General features: G+C 39.7%; 1 protein-coding gene across 18 annotated transcripts in view; it reads right to left on the bottom strand.

The window, feature by feature from the left end:
* plekha7b (pleckstrin homology domain containing, family A member 7b) overlaps positions 1-14,101 on the bottom strand; it is a 67,275-nt gene extending 53,174 nt beyond the window's left edge. For 16 of the 18 annotated variants that reach the window (XM_074666826.1, XM_074666821.1, XM_074666830.1 and 13 more), the window contains exons 1-3: positions 13,968-14,101; positions 13,793-13,869; positions 13,626-13,683 (exon numbers count right to left, since the gene is read on the bottom strand). In XM_074666826.1, the coding sequence (XP_074522927.1) occupies positions 13,626-13,683; positions 13,793-13,869; positions 13,968-14,050 (218 nt within the window). In that variant the 5' untranslated portion in view covers positions 14,051-14,101. Of the gene's footprint in view, positions 1-79; positions 536-5,503; positions 5,666-13,625; positions 13,684-13,792; positions 13,870-13,967 lie in introns of those variants that run through there. The other 2 variants (XM_074666829.1, XM_074666835.1) reach the window with 2 other exon arrangements.
* Positions 14,102-18,566: the final 4,465 nt, after the last annotated feature.

Genomic DNA, 18,566 nt, shown 5'->3' with positions numbered 1-18,566 from the left:
TTCAGCAGACACACCTCCTGAGTAGCTACGTAGCAAAGCAGTCCCACATACGTGCTGGGAGCAGGGCTAGGATACACACCTGTGAGTTGCACGATACACTGGCTGCCTCTTGTAAGGGACGTGTAAGGTTGACTGTCCTGGTTGGCCCAACATGCCTGCTGCAGATCTGTGATTTGCTGTGCTGTGCTCCTCAATGATGCCTGTGTGTGTATGTGTGTAGTCCTCTCAGCTGGCTGTGCTGCTGCTGTTGACGTCCTCTGCTGTGCACTGAGGCGTTGATTCATTCAAAACATCCTCTTTCCCGCTTCTGCTGCCGAGGTGGAGCTAAAAATACATGCAATCACTGAACTGTCCCCTGTCTCCTAGAGCAGTATAGTGATGGGTATTATCAAAGCCAGCCAAGCTCACCGATACATCATGTAAGAGGCCCTAGAGAACCAAGTAAAACCCCAGGTACAAAGCCTTAACCATAACCCATAATTACATTCTTCTCCTTCATATTCTCTCCCTGTAGTGCTACTCTTTCTCTCCTCACCTCTCCTCTGCTCTCTTACAACGTATGCATTTCTCAGCAGAGCACGCTCTGGACGCCCTCTCTGCTCCATTCCTACTGCAGTCGTGCAGGAGAGCAAGAAGAGGAGAGACAGGAGAGAGGAGGGAGAAGGAGGAATTACAGTAGTGAGAAAGGGACAAAAAGAAATGAAGAGGTAATAAAGTAAGAAGGGAAATAAATGTTAACTAATACATTTACCAGTAAATACTAATTGATACATTTCTTCCCTTTTTGATTAACTTTAATGTGGCCCACTACATACTGATTGATATAAAAAAATGCATATGTTTAGGATTTTTATCAACTTTAATGGTGTCCAAAAAATATTCAGAGGGTACAATTTTATACAAGTTGGTGTCAATTAGAAATTGAATCTTGTCATTATTACTTGTTAAACAAAATCAATTGCATATGTAAACTTGAATAATGTGCACTAAAGATAATCTCCTGTGTTGTTCATTTGCTTTGCACAACAACTGCATTAGAATCCATGACAAATAGTATTGCAGGACCACAGCTGCTGACAACATCTTAGGTCTCAAATGTAGTAATTTTACCATCTAGGATTACTGTAAAAAGCTAAAACAAGAAAAGCTACACCAACAGCCTCATCCAGGTTGCAGAGAAACAATACACGACATGAGAAATAGAAGCTGAGACATGGTAACTGTGTGTCCCGACAGCTGTGGAGACTGATGACTGCGTTATATTACAAATACCCTCTATCAGCCAAAAAGGGGAGAGGGAGAACGGCAGGTTGAGAATATTTTTTTCTACCAGTTAAGGGCCTAGGAAGTCGACTCAGACACTGACAGTACCTGCCCTCATAGTTTCTATGCCCCTGATCCCCAGGGTTTCATCCTCTGCTGCTCGTTTTCATCCATCTACCCTCTCCTTCACATCTCATTAGCATACCCCAGGAGTGGAAGGCGCTTGCCCTGCAAGTAAAGACCTCTTACATGCAGCAAAGGTGTCACACGTCTGGGTCAAACCTACTGCAATGATCACTTTAATTCTAAAATAAGCTTTCTGTTACAGTAATTATTAAACTCCCTGGTAAATGTGAAACAGCCACAAAATACTGCACTACTCAACCAGAAGGTGAACAAACCTCTAGTGAAGTGAACGATAGATGCAAAAGAACTCTTTAATGAAAATAAAAGTTAAAAAAAATAAAAGAAATGTATTTTTTTCTGAAATGACCAAAAATTGAATATTTCCCTTTTTTTACAATAAAATATCTGTCCAATGACAACCCTGCTTAAAAATCAAAACACCCTCGTTCAGAGGTTGGAAAATACAAATTCAATTTCAAAGACCTGTGCACAAACAGTGCAGTATCATCCTGGGCTTATACGTAAAAAACTATAATCATGTAAATCAAAATGTAGTAAATGGAGGAGGAAAACTCCACCTACTTGTGCCTTCTCTTGTCATAGATTGTTAATGTAGGACTTATATCAGAGTATATCAAACTATTGTTGTTGCTACTTTTAACACAGTAAAATAGCTGACTGCTTCTCCTGATTGAGATGAATTTTCCTCTTCCTCGCTCTATTTAGCATCCTGCCGGTTTAAACAAGTACCGAGTCATTTCTTAGATGTTGATTGTACATTGCTACTCACCAGGCAGTTATCAGAAGTGGAGAGAAGCAAATCCGAGTCAAAAGTCTGAAAAGTCCATATCCAACCAGATCATCAAGGTGCAATTACGTCCTTTTTCTGTTCTCTAAAAGTGTCTTATCTCAGTCTGATTTAACGTTGTGCACTGTGCAATGTGGGTGTGCTAAAAGGGCACAAAGAGCAGTGTCAGATAAAGTATAACTGCTGCTTCAGCCCTCTCTCTTTACCCCTGATCACTCACTCTGCCTGCACTAACAGTATGTACTGTAGCTCTACTTGGCTCTCCTGAGAGGAATAAAATGATAACGCCCCATTGTTCAGTTGCTTTATAAAAGATGGAGAGGCAGGAAAAAGGAAATGCCTGACCTACAGAGAAACTCTAAAGCTTTTATTGTTTCTTTTGTGATCACAGATGAAAAATGTCACCTCAAAGTGTTGTCCAGTCAATGTAAAATGCTGACCTTGGACTCTGACTGCAACCAGAGCCCTCAGTCTCACCCGAGTCCTCTTTATCAGATCACATCCTAGTCAGCCAGGAGGGATGCAGGATGGTGGGTAGACTTTAGCTAAGTGGCCGGCTCAGGCTGCTGCAGTGTCGGTTCAATAATCCACAGACAGACATAAAGATAAGAGCAGAGGGCTGGACGAGGGTGGCGTAGGTCGATACGTAGGATGGACTGCCAGGTCAACAGTCATTCCTCACTCTATCACCTGCTTTCACTGATGTCTCCCTGACTGTTCTCTGGTTGAATGAAAAAATAAAGCTTCATTTCTGACCTGGGCTTTTGGTTTTGCATATCAAACAAATGAAGGAGGGCCTAGTTTTAAAATTTAATCCAAACAAAACAAAACAAAACACATACTTTTAAGAGCGCGGGCCATACCCTCAAACTTTAAACTTGTGCTGTTTTTTCATCATTGCATGTAGTAAACAAGCAGGCACAAAAAGGCTTCAGTGTACTAAAAACTATACATCTTAATATATGGTTAAGACAATGAAGTGGTCCCAAACTGTTAATAGGCAAACACTCAACAGCAGTATCTAGTGGCTACCTACAGAACTGCACCTCATAATCAACACACAACATGCACATGGGTCAGTGGCTCTGAAGAATGCACTGACCGAGTTACTCAGAATAAGCCAGGCCTTAAATAAAACTTCAGTGTATAAAATGCACTTTCAAATCATCCAAGCTTTGTCTCAACAAGAAAAGCGCAGATGATTGATGCCTGAAACTAAAGACACATGAAGCAGTGACATCTAAAATGATCAAATCACAAAGATTCAGTGTAAAAGGAGAATCAATCACATCATGAATAAGGAATTAGCCTTGTATCTCTGCACTAAAGCAAATTAAATTGGATTGGTTTGTGAGAACTCACACAGCTGTGTGGTCAATGTGTTCAATAAGTGCTGCAGTGGGTGAAATTGCCCTGAGTGCCAGATCTGCTCTCTCAGTAGCTTTGACCAGATGGTTCTTTTCATTTATCTTTTTCAAACTCAATATTCCATTAATGGGAACAGCAATATTCAATCCAGTAATCTGAAACGAGAAACATTTTTCAGAGCACATACATTCAATCTGCTGCTCAACATATGCTTATTGAAGTATTAGGTTATTCAGATTTTAGATGTAAAGGAATATAAATGGAGTGAAACACTGAAAAGCCCTTCCTTTACTACAAATCCTATGATCAGTCAATAAGGTCAGATTGAGGAGAGTCTTACAGTTTCAAGGTGCTATGGTAACAGAATTTGTGGTTTGAGGGGATTTTTCACAAAGCCACCAGACCCAAAAAATCTAATTTATCTTCAATCAGTATTTGGCACCATTTCCAGCTTCCCCCAGAACATAAGGTACCGGACAAGTGAGGTATTGTGTTCTACAATAACTACATTTTCTGTACTGAGCGAGTCTTTTTTCTCCTCGGATTTCCCACATTTAATCTTTTCGGCAAGCTAGCATGCTGTTTATGGCTATTTTTGTTAAGGGAGTCAAAATAATGTCCATGCAAGCTAAAAATAACACCCTTGACTTAATATCACCTTTCAAGTCGGGATGAACTTTGCAGGAAAAAAGTTGCCTTGTTAGGAAGGCCAGCAGCAAACATAGGGGAACATCATCTGTGCTATTGAGACGCGTTTCTGGCCCTCTGAAATTCAGTTCAATATTCAATCTTTCTTTGTCATTACTTCTTGTCCTCTCCAATTCCTCTGAGAAATACTGTTCTCATGAGCTGCTCACTGTGCCCCTGAGTTTACTAACTACTGGATGCTGTCTTTGATAATATGCTTTTGGCTGGAGAACAGGATTGCATGGTGGGTTCATTAGAGATGGTTTGCTGAAAAAGCTTCCTTGTGAACTGGAAATAATACCTTAAAGTGGTAAGACTAAATCAAGAAGCTGCACCACCAGTGGGACCTGAAAAATGCTATACCATGTTATAAAGCTAAGGAAATTGCAGAAGTGTAGGATATTTTCAGCATTTCAGTCTGGGTCTTTTAGATTTCACACAGATCCACTGTTAATATAAAATATTGATTACTGTAGCTTGCCACCCTTTTCTTACTCTGCATACAAATAAAAACATGTCAATCTTCTGCTCAGTGTTTTGTGGATACTGGAACAAAGTAAAACACTTGTCACTCAGTACCTGGTGTCATGATGCATACTTTCACTGGAAACAAGTGCTGCTGATCTAAATGCAAATCTTTTATACTTGTAGAATATTAATGCATCACACTATCCTGTATTAGACTTACTACAGGTGGGGATGTGCACTTTTAATTTTAATTGCCTGTTTTACTGCTCACCACTTCAGAGCATAAAACAAGTAAGAACAGTGTTGTGTCTGGCTCAGTCTTGCTTTCTAGAAAGACTTTCTTGTTTTATCAAACCCCCATCTTTCACCTCTGTGGCTGCTAACTAATCACTTTTCTTCTTGCTCGTCTGGCTAGATGGGGAGAGTGTGGGACCGGCTTCTCTGCAGTGGCTCCAGTCACACACAGGCTCTGACAGAATGCGGCAGAAAGAACTGTCATCTGAATTCAATCAGAGGGCGGGTATACGTACAAACTCTACTTTCCACAAGAGGCTGAAATAACTTAGGTGCAGAGCTTCTGTCTTTAACAACACAACACAAAAAGCAAAGAGAAAAATGAAAAATGTTTGTTTTTCTCTCTGGTTAGGAAATTTTCAGATGGTTTTTGCATGCTATTACTGTTAAAACCGTCTGAGGTATCCTTATTTATGCTAACACCATGCTGCAAGAACCGGCAATCTTTTTGTACAAAGTCAAAGACAAACTTTACATCAAAAGTGTTACCTTGTCTCAATCTCCCTTTCTTTCTTCTCCAAAGCGGCACGCTGCAGCTCAGCAACCACCTCTGTTTCATGATCAGCCGAGTCAGTCCCCCGGCCAAGGGGCAGGCAGCTGCAACAGCAGGTCCCCATCCCGGCTCGGGCATCTCCCCTGCCGTCTTTCTGCTCTGACTCTTGCTCCAGCTCTGACTAGTAAACCAGCCTGAGCTGTGTGGACAGTAAATGACTCATTCTAGATAATGCATATCATCACACAGAGCACACCTCAGGCTCACAGCTCTTAATGTATGCATTCATCGCAGGGTTAAATATCACAAGTCCAAACAAGGCCTGATGGAAGACTTCCTTTCTTTTCTGCAGTACAAACAAGCACTGTACCAGACTCTCAATCTACCCTTTGTTATCAACGCCTCTATTCAGTCTGCTGCTTTAACCTCCGACTCTATTTGTAGGCCCCACAGTACTGTACAGTATGTATTGTTTTAGTGTCACAAGCCTCATTATAAATCACTATGGACACCATATACAGTAGCTCTGTTAAGAAAGTGCCCTACATGAGTGAAAGTACAGAAGCAAACAGAAAGATAGCTGCAAACACATACCAGCAAAAACACAATTTAAACATGATACGGGGATTTATTGATAATAAAGATGGTCATCATAAATCACTGTACAAGAGAGAGGCGACTAATGGATTAATGATGTATGCTTCAAGGTAAGGTTGTGTGTCTATGCCTGTAACAGGGAAATGATGTATTTGTAATGTTTGGTTCCAGTGGCTCTTTCAAACCATCACTCTTCAAGGCTGTTAAAAAAGATCATGAAAAGAATATATGTATATTCACTCTTCATGGCTGTAAAAAACTATATATATATATATATATATATATATATATATATATATATATATATATATATATATATATATATATATATATATATATATATATATATATATATATATATATATATATATAGTTTTTTACAGCCATGAAGAGTGAATATACATATATTCTTTTCATGATAAAAAAAAAAGACTTTTGCATCATGTCGATGTTCTCTTGACCTTGGTGTTTAGCTATTTCCATCCACCATTTCATTCCCTGCACAGCAGACATGGTGCAATGGTGGGAAAAGAAGGGCAACAAGGAAGGCACTGAATTCAAATGAAGGAATAAAAGCTGAGCTTCAGGTAGTTACTCAAATACTTCAAATTTGATGTGACATTTAGAACAGCCAAGGACAATATCTGTTGCCTGCTCAACACTTGTTTTTCTTATGACATCAGCTAGTCCAAGTGAGGAAATAGCAAGATGAAGCTTTATCAACAGAGTAGTGCAAAAAAAATCAAGAACTTTTAAAACATCCCAAAAGTTTTTCATCGACAATATTGTACAGGAATGCATCATATTGGTCCTGACAATAATAATGCCCCCAAAGTCCTTTTTGATTTATTTTGCAAAGATAAGCACCGAGTAACCGGACCCATCTGGATTTTGCCTGTCAAGAATGACATAACGATTTTAGAATATCCATTTCTAGCTGAAGGTCACTGCCTGGCTTACAGGGAAGGTAGATAAGGAGAGAGACTGAGCAGTGTTTACACACAGACACACAGGAGAGTCTGCAAGGATGAGGCATATGCCATCCAAATGAGGCATAGCATGTCTGGACATCAAACTGACATAAATCATGGAGAAAACAAAAGAGTTTATCAAATGATGAGTTTCTAGACTTGCCATCACTTAAATACATATAATTCAGAATTACCCACTTAGAGAAAGATTTTTTTGTCAACATACTTGTTAAACAGTTTTCATCCTTTTTGTATCGTAAAATAACTTTGTACACCTGTGTAAGATAAAAACTGTAGATTATTATTTCTAAATGAAAAAAGGGGGTTGTGTTATGAGCTCTATAACAGTGTAAGTGTACACTATGACACACTGGTTATAATATATTATGTGCAAAATATACCATGTCATGTATTATAAATCCTGATATGTATTGTATTTTCATATAACTTGCTCCTTGATCTGTCAACTCTTCTTCTACTCACAATGACAGACAAAAACTCTTGAATTGTCATGAACCTCTGTTCAATTTATTTAACGTTAACATGTCAGGTCATGAAAAACCATCCTTGCCTAGTTTTTAACAGAAATGTATCAGACAAATAAAGCAAAAAGCTCAGTGAAGCCCCTGTGCTTAAAGAGAAAGAAAGTAAAGATTTGTATAGGTTCATTTAGCGGCTAAGCATAAAATAAAGCAGAATTTATTATACTCCTCTGTACAAAGGTGAATAAACTACAGTGAAAATGGTGCTATCATAGTCCTAAAGTATCACTTCCAGAAACATAGCTGTGTCAGTACTCTGTGGAGCCCTATAAGGGCCGCTCAACAAGCGAAACTGGCCCTTGAGGACAACAAAATTGTAGGGATAACGTTACCAGTCTACAAGGTGTGCCAAAGCAGTTTGTCACAATAACTAGGACAACAAATAAACAAGTAATGGGTGTAAGTGTCTGGAGAGTACTGAGCGTGTGTTATCAAAAGCAAAGATGAGCTCCAGTATTATGGCAAACATATAAATCAGTAATCAGTGCCTGTTTACAAGAGCAAAGATTCAGAGGGAAATCTGTTGGTGTTGTGGGATCTTATTAAGTGTAACATCTGTTCCACCTGACTGACTCTAATGGAATGACCAATTTCATCCATACCTGCTTGTTTGTAACATCTAAGCCAGGTTCATACAGTCCGTGGCCCCACTCTCAGATAGCAGAATAGATTTATAGATTTAGTCATCCACAACACACAGGTCTGCAGTGTTCATCAGCAAGGGTGAACAGCGGCTTCCCTTATTCTGTCACCCTGATCCTCTTGCTGTCCGCTGCCCGGAGCAACACAGCTCTACCTGATTGGTATTCAGTGATGTGTTAACAATCTTCCTTCATCACTTTCCATCACCCTGGACCAACGAATTACCCAACAACGCCTCTCTGCATCCACATTTTTTAAGCAAACATTAAGGGTACTGTAGTCTGTCTCATCTACCATACAGTGGAGTTGCAGATTATTGGCATTTATTATTAAGTTATTGAAGAAAAATGCTGCCAAACTTTGTGTCCCATCAGTGTTGATGTTAAATTTAATCAACTGAAACAATCAGTTCCTGGGTCAATGCTTTAACACACAAGAAAGCAGACTTCAGTATCCAAGGTAGCATACCTTGGTAGCTAGTGGGAAATGGCTCGAAATAAAAGTCCACATTAAAAAAAGCCTTTATGTACTTTGTCATGGCCACGAACTATGTGACAGTAAACCTGAAATAAAGGTGCAGGTGCAAAACAACAGATTTAGCTGAGTCACAGAGATCATTTGAAACTGCCTCAGGCTTATTTGTTACATCTTTTAAAAAGATGCAAGAGGGGTTGACATTCAGCTTACACTCCCTTTAAGTTTCACTGCGTTACCTAAGGATAAAGTCCAAGCATTGACCATTTCTTACAAGAGTTTGTGCTGCTTTTAAACTTTCTGAAAAAAACTTAAGATACAGTACTTGAACTGGCTTCCTGCCTGGACCCAAAGGAAGGCAGGTTTAGAAAACTCTTCAAAAGTGTAGCAAAACTCACATCCTAAATCTACTGAGCTCAAGTTATCTCAGGGGTCCTCTGACCCTTCAGATGAACACCTTAGAAGTTTTGCTGGATTACAAAAGTGTAAAGGTCATAGTATGAATCACAGTTGTGCTATTCAGAAAAGTTTAATTCAAAAAGTAAGAGTGCCAAACTACATTTGAGGGGCCAAGGGACCAATTTATACCCTAACTTTTTTTGGCAATAATGTTTTGAAGTCAGCATGAGGTATAGATTTGCTGTGTTTGCAGGAAAACTGAGCTTCATTAAGACAGCCGTAAGATAGGGGCCTGTAGGGATGCTAAATTCTTATTCATCCTGTATTAAAACGCCATGTTCCAAACTCCCAAAACACCTCATGGCTAATTAACTTATAGTATCCCAGTCAAAAATATTCAGCTGATTAAAAAGTGCTCGCACAAACTGAAAGATAACAAGCAATGGGAGAGCCAAAGACATGAAGCACCTTAAAATATAAAATATGAAATTTTGATGGTGTTATAAAATTATCACAAGAACTAGTGACTCAAGAATATTTTGATTCTTGTGTCAGAATTGTCTTCCTGAACTGTCCCATTGAATTGTAAGGCCACAGAATAATGTGACCTGTGTCCTCAACAGGACACCATTATACCTCAGTGGGGTCATTTTTTTTCCACAGGGAGCTATAGAATTGCACATTTCCTATGTTCCCTGATTGCCAATGATTTGAGGAAGGGTTAACCAAACTAAACTCTACTGAATACTTTGGGGTGACTGAAAACAATGAAATATAATTCACCTTGGTTCTTTGTCATTGCTTACTATCATGTTCATGGATCTGAAAGTACCTTGTAAAATTGTTGACATTCTTTTCATTTTTAATTGTTCTTCCTGGCAGGTCATCTGTAACAGATAGATCTATGCAACCGTATGAGGGATGCTAAAAGTTCATGAGAGTTCAGCCTTCTTTTCCTGTCCAATTCATTACTCAAACTGAGACGTTTCGCCATCACAAGTATACACAGGCCTTTTCATCTCTGACGTATTATCTGCAGGGACTCAACGCGACGAGTTTGGAAGATGACTTTTAAATTGGGTCAGTCCTTTGGAGATTTGCCAGAAGTATGACAGGCAGAGACACTCTATTTCAATCTGCAGTCACAGATGACAACAAGCCTCGCCCATTAGTCTTACGCTATCTTCTCCTTCAGACAACACACTACAACTGAGTCCACTGATGGCTTAATGACAGTGTATTAAACACACTGTAACTAAACTGGACTTAATACAATGAAGAAGTTGTTTATGTGATAGAACTAGAGGATAAGATGTTTATTTGACTGCGTATGAACCCTTTATAGATAAGCTAAAGCTTCAGCCCTCACTCTGAGCACCCAAAATAAAGCACTACCCACACTGAACTCATAGTTCAGGTTCTCAGGCCACAGGCCGGCCCACAGCGAGGTGTAGATGAATGTGAGTTTTGCTCCAGTGGCAGCATCTGAATAATCCTTCCTTTGTATTCAGCCCAACCAAACACCAACATCAACACACAACCAAAAACACCGGCCGTTATCACCATGTCAACTTCAGTCCTGCTTGAGTCTGTTGCTGAGGGGAGAAGCAGAATTCAAAGCAGAGTTTGAGTCAAAAAAGGAAACACTTTGCCAGAAACTCAAGTGTCAACAAGTATAATAACCCCTGAATTATATCTAGGGGCAGGAAATAAACCTGGGCTTCAAGACGATGGCCTCGGTAGTTGAACACAGGGTTGTAAAAACTAACACTGGTGATGATCCTAATGGTCTACAGTGGGGCATCAATCCAAACAGTTCAGTCCAACTTTTTTATGTTTTTTAAAGAATTATACAGCTGAGCTGGAGCCATCTTTGCTTTCTAAGGTTTGCCAGATAGCATCAATAACTAAAGCAGATCTTGCACCAAAATGTGCACAGAGGAAGTGGGCTGTTTTTTAACCTTTATTCTTTCAAGGCGTGTGTTTTGGGACAACAGTGCAAAAAATTAACAAGGTCTGTGTATTCACTTATAGACTGAATAGCTGAGTGCCAGAGTAAAAAGCCAGGTAAACACAACACTCCAGTAATATCCTGCACACACAAGGGACAAATAAAAAACCTGGCATCTTATAGGTCTGCTATGAATCAAATGAATCACCAGAGAAAAACTCCTCCATGATGATGAAATGACAGCATTCAATCACTAGGCAATAATAAAGGTGTGCTTCAGCAGACGGTCCCACTGAGCTGTTCACCAATCAGCTGTTTGTCAAAGTGAATGATCTATACTAACACCACACTCAAATAATTGAAGACAATTCTGTCAGTGATTTTCTTAACACATCTGCATAAATATTTAGACCTGTGATGGTTGACAAAGACAAGATAAACAGTGTAACTAACCATTAATATAACAAAATGAATTTGTTATATTTTATAATACCATATTAACATAATCAAAGTCACATGATAAAGCTACAGCACATCTTTATTTGGGTTCAAATTGTTAATTGTAAATAATGACCCCGCAGTTTTACCTAATCTCGTAAGCACAATGACTTGACTTTCCTTCGTGCACCAGGAGCACATGGAGAAATGCCTGCTGTGCTTCAGATAAGCTGTTCCTGTCCACTGTTTGACTCCTACACATCAGCCCTCAAAGACAAAGAAAGAGCATTGAGCAGGAGCAAAACAGGATCCTTCCACCATGCCAACGGGGCAACAAGTTGTCGCCTGATTTAACAGCTTTGACATTTAGGTGACCATATATCACACAACTTCACTGTTGTATTGTTCCAGCTTCTTACAAAGAAAAAGTGTGTAAAAGAGGAAAACACAAAGGCTGTGTTATGCTACACACAATATAAATGTCAGCAACTACCAGTTTGTTATTTGAAACAATTTTATATGTCATTTATAACAGTCTACTCTTTTGATGCCAAAATGTCCTTCAAAGACCCCATTCAGTTCCCATCTGTCTGGCTCAGAGAAACCTGTATTGGTAATTTATGATGTAGGCCTCTTATTTTTTTTATCAAAACAGTTCCACTGTCACTTGTATTTCTTTCCTGTGTGCTTATTTTTGTAGGCATGCATTGCTTTATTGAAAAAAAAGGTGTCTGCATTGTTTGTACAGTGCTGCCAACTGGTGTCTGCAGAGCTCTGCATGATGATGAGCAAACAGCGCTGGAGTAACTTCAAGAAAGGCTGCAGCTACTGCAATACAAAAGCTCCCCTCACAGCCCCTCTGTTTTTAACAAATGGCAAACTAAAAGACCCGTGAGGGGACAACGGGTAGTCCTGCCCAGAAACATTGACCAAGCTACAGTGGGAGGAGTCACTGTAATTCACAATGGTCCAGCACCAATTCAGAACTCGACTCTGCTTTGTTTTACACCAGGCCAGGTATTTGTCATCATTAGTCTGACCTAACTGGTTGCTTTCACCTTTATTCACTTGGTGCTCTAGTGTCCTAGTTCCTCTCATTGTCAAAATTAGGGGAGCAGATTTTGACTGGTACTGTTTCAAAACATTGCAGAACTATAAGCAAAAATAACAAAGAGCTGCCACAATGACTGGATCAATCAATAAAATGAAATCCCTGGCTGAATACTGTGATACCTTTTTAACTGTGTGGAAAATATAAACATTTGTTGGTTCAAGTTTCTTACATTTACACGTTCTCTGTTTTGTTTTGTGCCACAAAAGGTAAAGAACTTTGACCTTTTGTTCCATTAAAGACACAGCTTGAAGACATCAGGCTTTTGAAAACTTTGAAAGAATAATTATGGGACCTTCTGAGGAGCCCTGCACATGATGATGGTGTTTTCTAATTTAACATAACAGTTGAGTGCCGCATCTGTGTGCCATTGATTTGTGATGTCTGCCATTAACCTGAATCCTCTAAAAGTGAAGTGTGAAGGACACGAGAAAATCTATCAAAAAGCAACTTCACACTTCTGTCTGACTTTGGAAAGCCTGTCCTCTCTGCTTCAATAATGCAATCATGCCATACATCTCTGTCACCACATGGACACACCCCTCTCCTGCAACCTTTACAGTCTCTCAACACACACACACACCAACACACGAGGCTGTACACCTATCTAATGGAGAGAGTAGAGGTCCTGCATGGAGGATGTGAGGAGAATTTTAATAGGCTTGATCCTGTCCTGCGAGGCACTGCCACTTTCCATTGACAATGCAGGCAGAGATAATTGGTTTCACCTATCCGATGTAACCTCACTGTGTTAATCCATACACTTGCGTGCATCTGTGTCAACCCCAACCTTTACATTGCATTGAAAGCACAGCCTTTTGATGTAGTTTGAGAGGCACTGTTTGACTGCAACACGATGCTAAGAAACTGCACAGTAACAGAAAGGAAAAGAAAGGAGTAGAAAGGCATTCCATCACAAAGCACTCTCGCATAGCTAATGGGATCAAATTGTGCACGGTCAAACTACGCAACAAAGCTCATGAGCCCACTCACTTGATGAAGTAGCTGGCTCCTTCGTCCGTGAAGCCCTCTTCCCATCCTCTTGGCAAATCTATAACACGGACATAAACACATTGAACGAGCCCGCCACAGACAGAAGACACATTGCAGCACAGAAACGTCCCCTCGGTATCCTCCAAATCAGATTATTTGTCGCGTACCTGACCGTATCATGTGTCCCGAGTTAACAGGTTCACCAGTGCGTGGATGTAGCCAAGTAGTGCTATGAGTTTTATCACTGCAAGAAAGACACCTGTTACTGAAAGATAATAAAACAGCAAAAAATGCACCGGATTAACGCCATGTGGGGATAAGAGTAGTTTTAACCCGGCTCACTTGATAAAGAACACCCGGCCATCCCTACAAACTCCGTACGACCAGTGATCAGGTAGGGTGTCCCGTCCGAGAGGTGCCGCCATGATCTCTCGTCTCCGGCTCGGCTCGTCCCCCTCTCCCTCTCTCCGCAGACTTTCCCAGGGAGCCCACTACCGCTAGGGCTGCACGGTTTTTTTTTAAAGGGGAAGAATGCCCAAACCCGGGACACTTTGACGACTGTGTTCACAAGTTATTAGAGCTGAAGAAAACGGTTAACTGGTCCTCCCAAGTAGAGGCTTAGACCTCTACAAAATATAAGAAGCCTAGCCCGGAGGAAAAAAGGCGTACAGTAGTGTGCACTGGATTAAAGCAGGAATTAATGAGCTTGGCACAAGCATGAAAACATTTAAATAACTTAAGATTTCCACCAGCTTTTCAGTGCTTCAACTTGAATCATCATTACAGCCTCTTATTAACCAACAGTGAAGGAATTACTCAGTAGAAAACAGTTGGTCTCAAACAATGAAACATAAAAGACATTAGCCTTTAAGTGTCATGCTTAAGGTCATTCAGGGGTCATAATGCATTTTTTCTTGTATATTTTGAATTCGTGGTGTATTAATGAACTTTGGCTCTTGTGTTTGTCAAGGTGCCAGAATTGTCGTAAAATAAGGTTTGCAGAATAGATGTATTGAAACTTCCAATAAAATGTGGGCAATGGTCAAATTGTAAGATCCCAGCTACTATTTATGTGATTGTCTGTAAAATGAATAAATAAAAAAATGGACCAAATGTTACATTTTTATTGATTCCAATACCCTATGCCATTGTAATGACAACGTATAATTATATTGTCACATTATCCTCGCAAAGGATTTCAAATTCACAAACAAACCTTATGTAGGTCTACCTGATAATGACTGAGTGACTCAGTGTGGATTTTGTAGGTATGTACAAAAAAAACTGCAGAACCACAGTCAATACCCAAGCAGGAGACTCTCAAAAAATCCCTTATGCATGTATGTGCAATCATTCTTCAGTAGTGTTCATTACCTTGAGACTGAAGAAATAAAAAGCATGTCAGTATTACAAGGTCTCTGCAAAACAGCTTGTGTGTATGTGTATAGCATGGCAGAATGCATGGATGACTGAATGCTGGTGCATAAATTGTAGAGGAAGCTTTAGATGAAGTTTGTCACCTTCACTGCAGTCACGCTTTGAGGACAGAGAGCCTGTCTGGCCATGACACATTACAATAATGCTTACACTGCATCAAACAGACCTGCCCAATTTACCAATGCTGCCCATAAATTTCAATGGGCTTTGTGAGAGAAGGCAATGTTCAAAGTCACAGTAGTGTTGGCACAGGAGTTACTTTACTGGGCATACGGACAAGCGGCAAAGTGTAACTCAACATGCTGTACAGTCTTTTAACAATATCATTACTATGATCTTGTGTATGTAACATGAAATCCTACAGAACAGAAGTGCATGCAGAGAATATTCCTGGTAAGGTGTAGGTCACAATATATGTGTCCTCTTTGTAAGGACAATACCACTGTATTGTAAAGGTGCACAGAGGATGAAGATCAGTCGACAGGATAAATATTTCATATGTGATTCCCTTTTGGGGAGCCTTTGTTTTAACATTCTCCAGTGGTTTTAGACAGTGTTCTTCAAACATGGTGAGAGATAAAACATTTCCTCAAGAATGAAAAAACTCGGATGTGAGCTGCTGTTCTGAAAACTATTCACAGTAAACCTTGTCATCTTACTGGCTTGACAGAACGGTGATGAAAAAAGGGATTTTCTCTACTGTAATATGGTTTTACCACCACTAACTGTCTCTATGAAGACACAAAATAAAGACTGAATAAATAAGTCAAAGTAAATGAGGGATGGTTTCCTGAACTTTTAAAGTATTTGAATTTATTCATGAAAGGGATTTCACATCAACTGAAAGGGACAGCGGTAGCTCACTGATATTTGGTTGTCTGTCAATCAGACATTTTGGAATTTGATCCAAAGTCCTGACAAAGCCTAAGTGTCCTCAGGCAAGACACCTAACCCCTAACTGCCCCTGGTGGCTGTGCCAGCAGTGTGAGAATGGGATTAGTTAATGCTGATAGGTGATTTGCAAAGCAGCCTCTTGAATCAGTGTGAAATTGTGATACAGTGTGTGCTTTGAGTGTCAGAAGATCATTGCCAACCAAAGGAAGATTGTCCACCCTTAAAAGTCGATCATAAATGACGTTTAATCCCATTTATGTTATGTTTTCAGTTACTTTCCTTTTTCTTGACCAATATCTTCAAATTTAAAAAGAACACTGAGCATGTGAACGACTGAATGCTCTAATATCTGTGTGATAACAGAGGTACACACAAAATGCTGCATTTTGGGAAAAATCAATATTCCGAAATGTAAAGTAAAGCAGAAAATACTGATTTGCTACTGTTACAGGCATAAATACATAAATACTGTCAAGATCAAATCAATCGCTGCTGAATCATTGATATAGTTGTACACATATTTAAAAGTAATACGATGAGCGTTTAACTCGTTTTCTGCAACCAGTCTGCAAATGAAGCACATCACACATACTGCAGTGTAATCATTTCATATCCCCACTCAATTTCTTTTATTTGACCTTGCTATGATTTATTATCATCCCCCACTTTACAAACAAGCACACACACACACACACACACACACACACACACACACACACACACACACACACACACACACACACACACACACACACATACACACACACACACACACACACACACACACACACACACACACGTGCAGACGCTTCTAATTCTATTTAACACACAAATACACACAATGTTGATGCAGTCCAGTGCAGCTCTGCGGTCTATGCTGCTGCTGATTCCTACCTCTCTGCTGCCAGAGGCTCACAATGCAGCAAGGTGACTCAATGTTATTGTCTTCTCCTCAGAGAGACCCCTCCTGCTGAATCACAGCATACTGGAGGTGCTGAAAATGTAATAAAGATCCTCTAATGCTTTTCTGTCTTCCATCTCTTTAGTTTAGAATAGTCTGGGTCTTAATCTGTCTGGCACATATCCTCAAAGAAAATCAATAACACTTTAACTGAAATGCCTTTCTACTCAAACTATCCCTAAATCTGAGCAGGATCTGGTGCAGGAGTGTACACAACTCAAAATGCCTGCGTTATAACATGACACAGTAATATTTGGACAATATCCCCTTTTTATCCAGCACATTTTATCATCACAGAGTTGTTGATTAAAAGAAAGTGCTGATCTTCCCCATCTGCTCTAGCTTTCTTTCACTTTTTCCTCGTTGAAATCTATGACAATGATTAATTGCCTTCCAGCTCATTGAACTATCACACTGACACCTACAGGGCAGGGATGTTATATTTAGTCTGAAGCCAACTGATCCAGATACAAAAATTGGATTCACTATCTCACTGTACCTGCCAGGTCTCATAAATAGCCTTTTTGGTTTTTAGCACTCACATTTCCAACAGAGAGCCAATGTTTTTATAACTCCTGCGGCAAATTTATATCCCCTATCCAAGCTGGTCTGAGCAGCTGCTGAAACAAGTGGAGATCCCATTAAAGCAGTTAATGCCTTTTCAAATGTGTGGTTCATAGTAAAACTCAATAAACAGTTTAATAAACAGGTTTTAGCTGGGCCCAATCAAGCATTAATTATTGACTTTTCTCCAACATACTTAACATACAATTATTCATATCTGAGATGCTGTACAGTGGGCATTTTATATACTCATTCACACATAGCTACACACTCACTGACTGCAGCAGTTGAGCGCTTAGTGTCCTGGATACTTGACATGTGGGATTGAGCCGTCAAGTCTGCGATAAGTGGATGACCCACTGTGATTCCTGAGGCACAGCCAAACAATGATTAATCGGTCACTGTGCGGGTTGTTTTTAACCTGCCAGTCTTAGCAGCCCCTTGGTCATGTGGATACAAGCAGTTAAGTTAACCAACTTTCCATCCATCACGCAAAATATTTTGTCTACTTATACCATTACTTAGTGAGGTGTTGACTTTAGTAGACTACTTGTTTCTCTGTGTGTATTCAGAAACCTCCCCAGAAGCCCTGGTTTTTAGAAGGCTGTGGAGACCACAGAAAGGTGTGTAACACCTGTAAGTACAACACAAGGTTCCATGTGAGATATTTCTTCCTGCACATTGGGCAAGACTGGGGTGAAAGGTGAACTTACACCCATTAGTCATAGAATGCAGCTTGTAGAATTGAGTAAATATTGAGTCTTTACTCAGGTTTGATCAAGTCCTTTACTCTTAGAGTCTCATATATATGTACACACACACACACACACACACACACACACACACACACACACACACACACACACACACACACATATGTATATATAATTTTATGTTATATTTTATTTCACTTCATTAGTTAAATGTTAATCCATCAGATAATCCTTTAAAGAAAAACATAAACACTAAATAGAAAAAAATAACATTAATGACAAGGTGACACCCAAATGAGCACAAACTCAGCTCTATCTGCAGAGAATTGTTTACAAAACATCAGTTTCTATTTGTTTATACTGTTTAAAACA

The sequence above is a fragment of the Halichoeres trimaculatus genome, unplaced genomic scaffold (assembly GCF_033239565.1).
Source record: "Halichoeres trimaculatus isolate MK-OKI-2021-1 unplaced genomic scaffold, fHalTri1.1 fHalTri1_scaffold_3, whole genome shotgun sequence".
In the NCBI taxonomy this organism is placed as follows: domain Eukaryota; kingdom Metazoa; phylum Chordata; class Actinopteri; order Labriformes; family Labridae; genus Halichoeres; species Halichoeres trimaculatus.
This window is presented reverse-complemented; position numbering and strand designations above follow the sequence as displayed.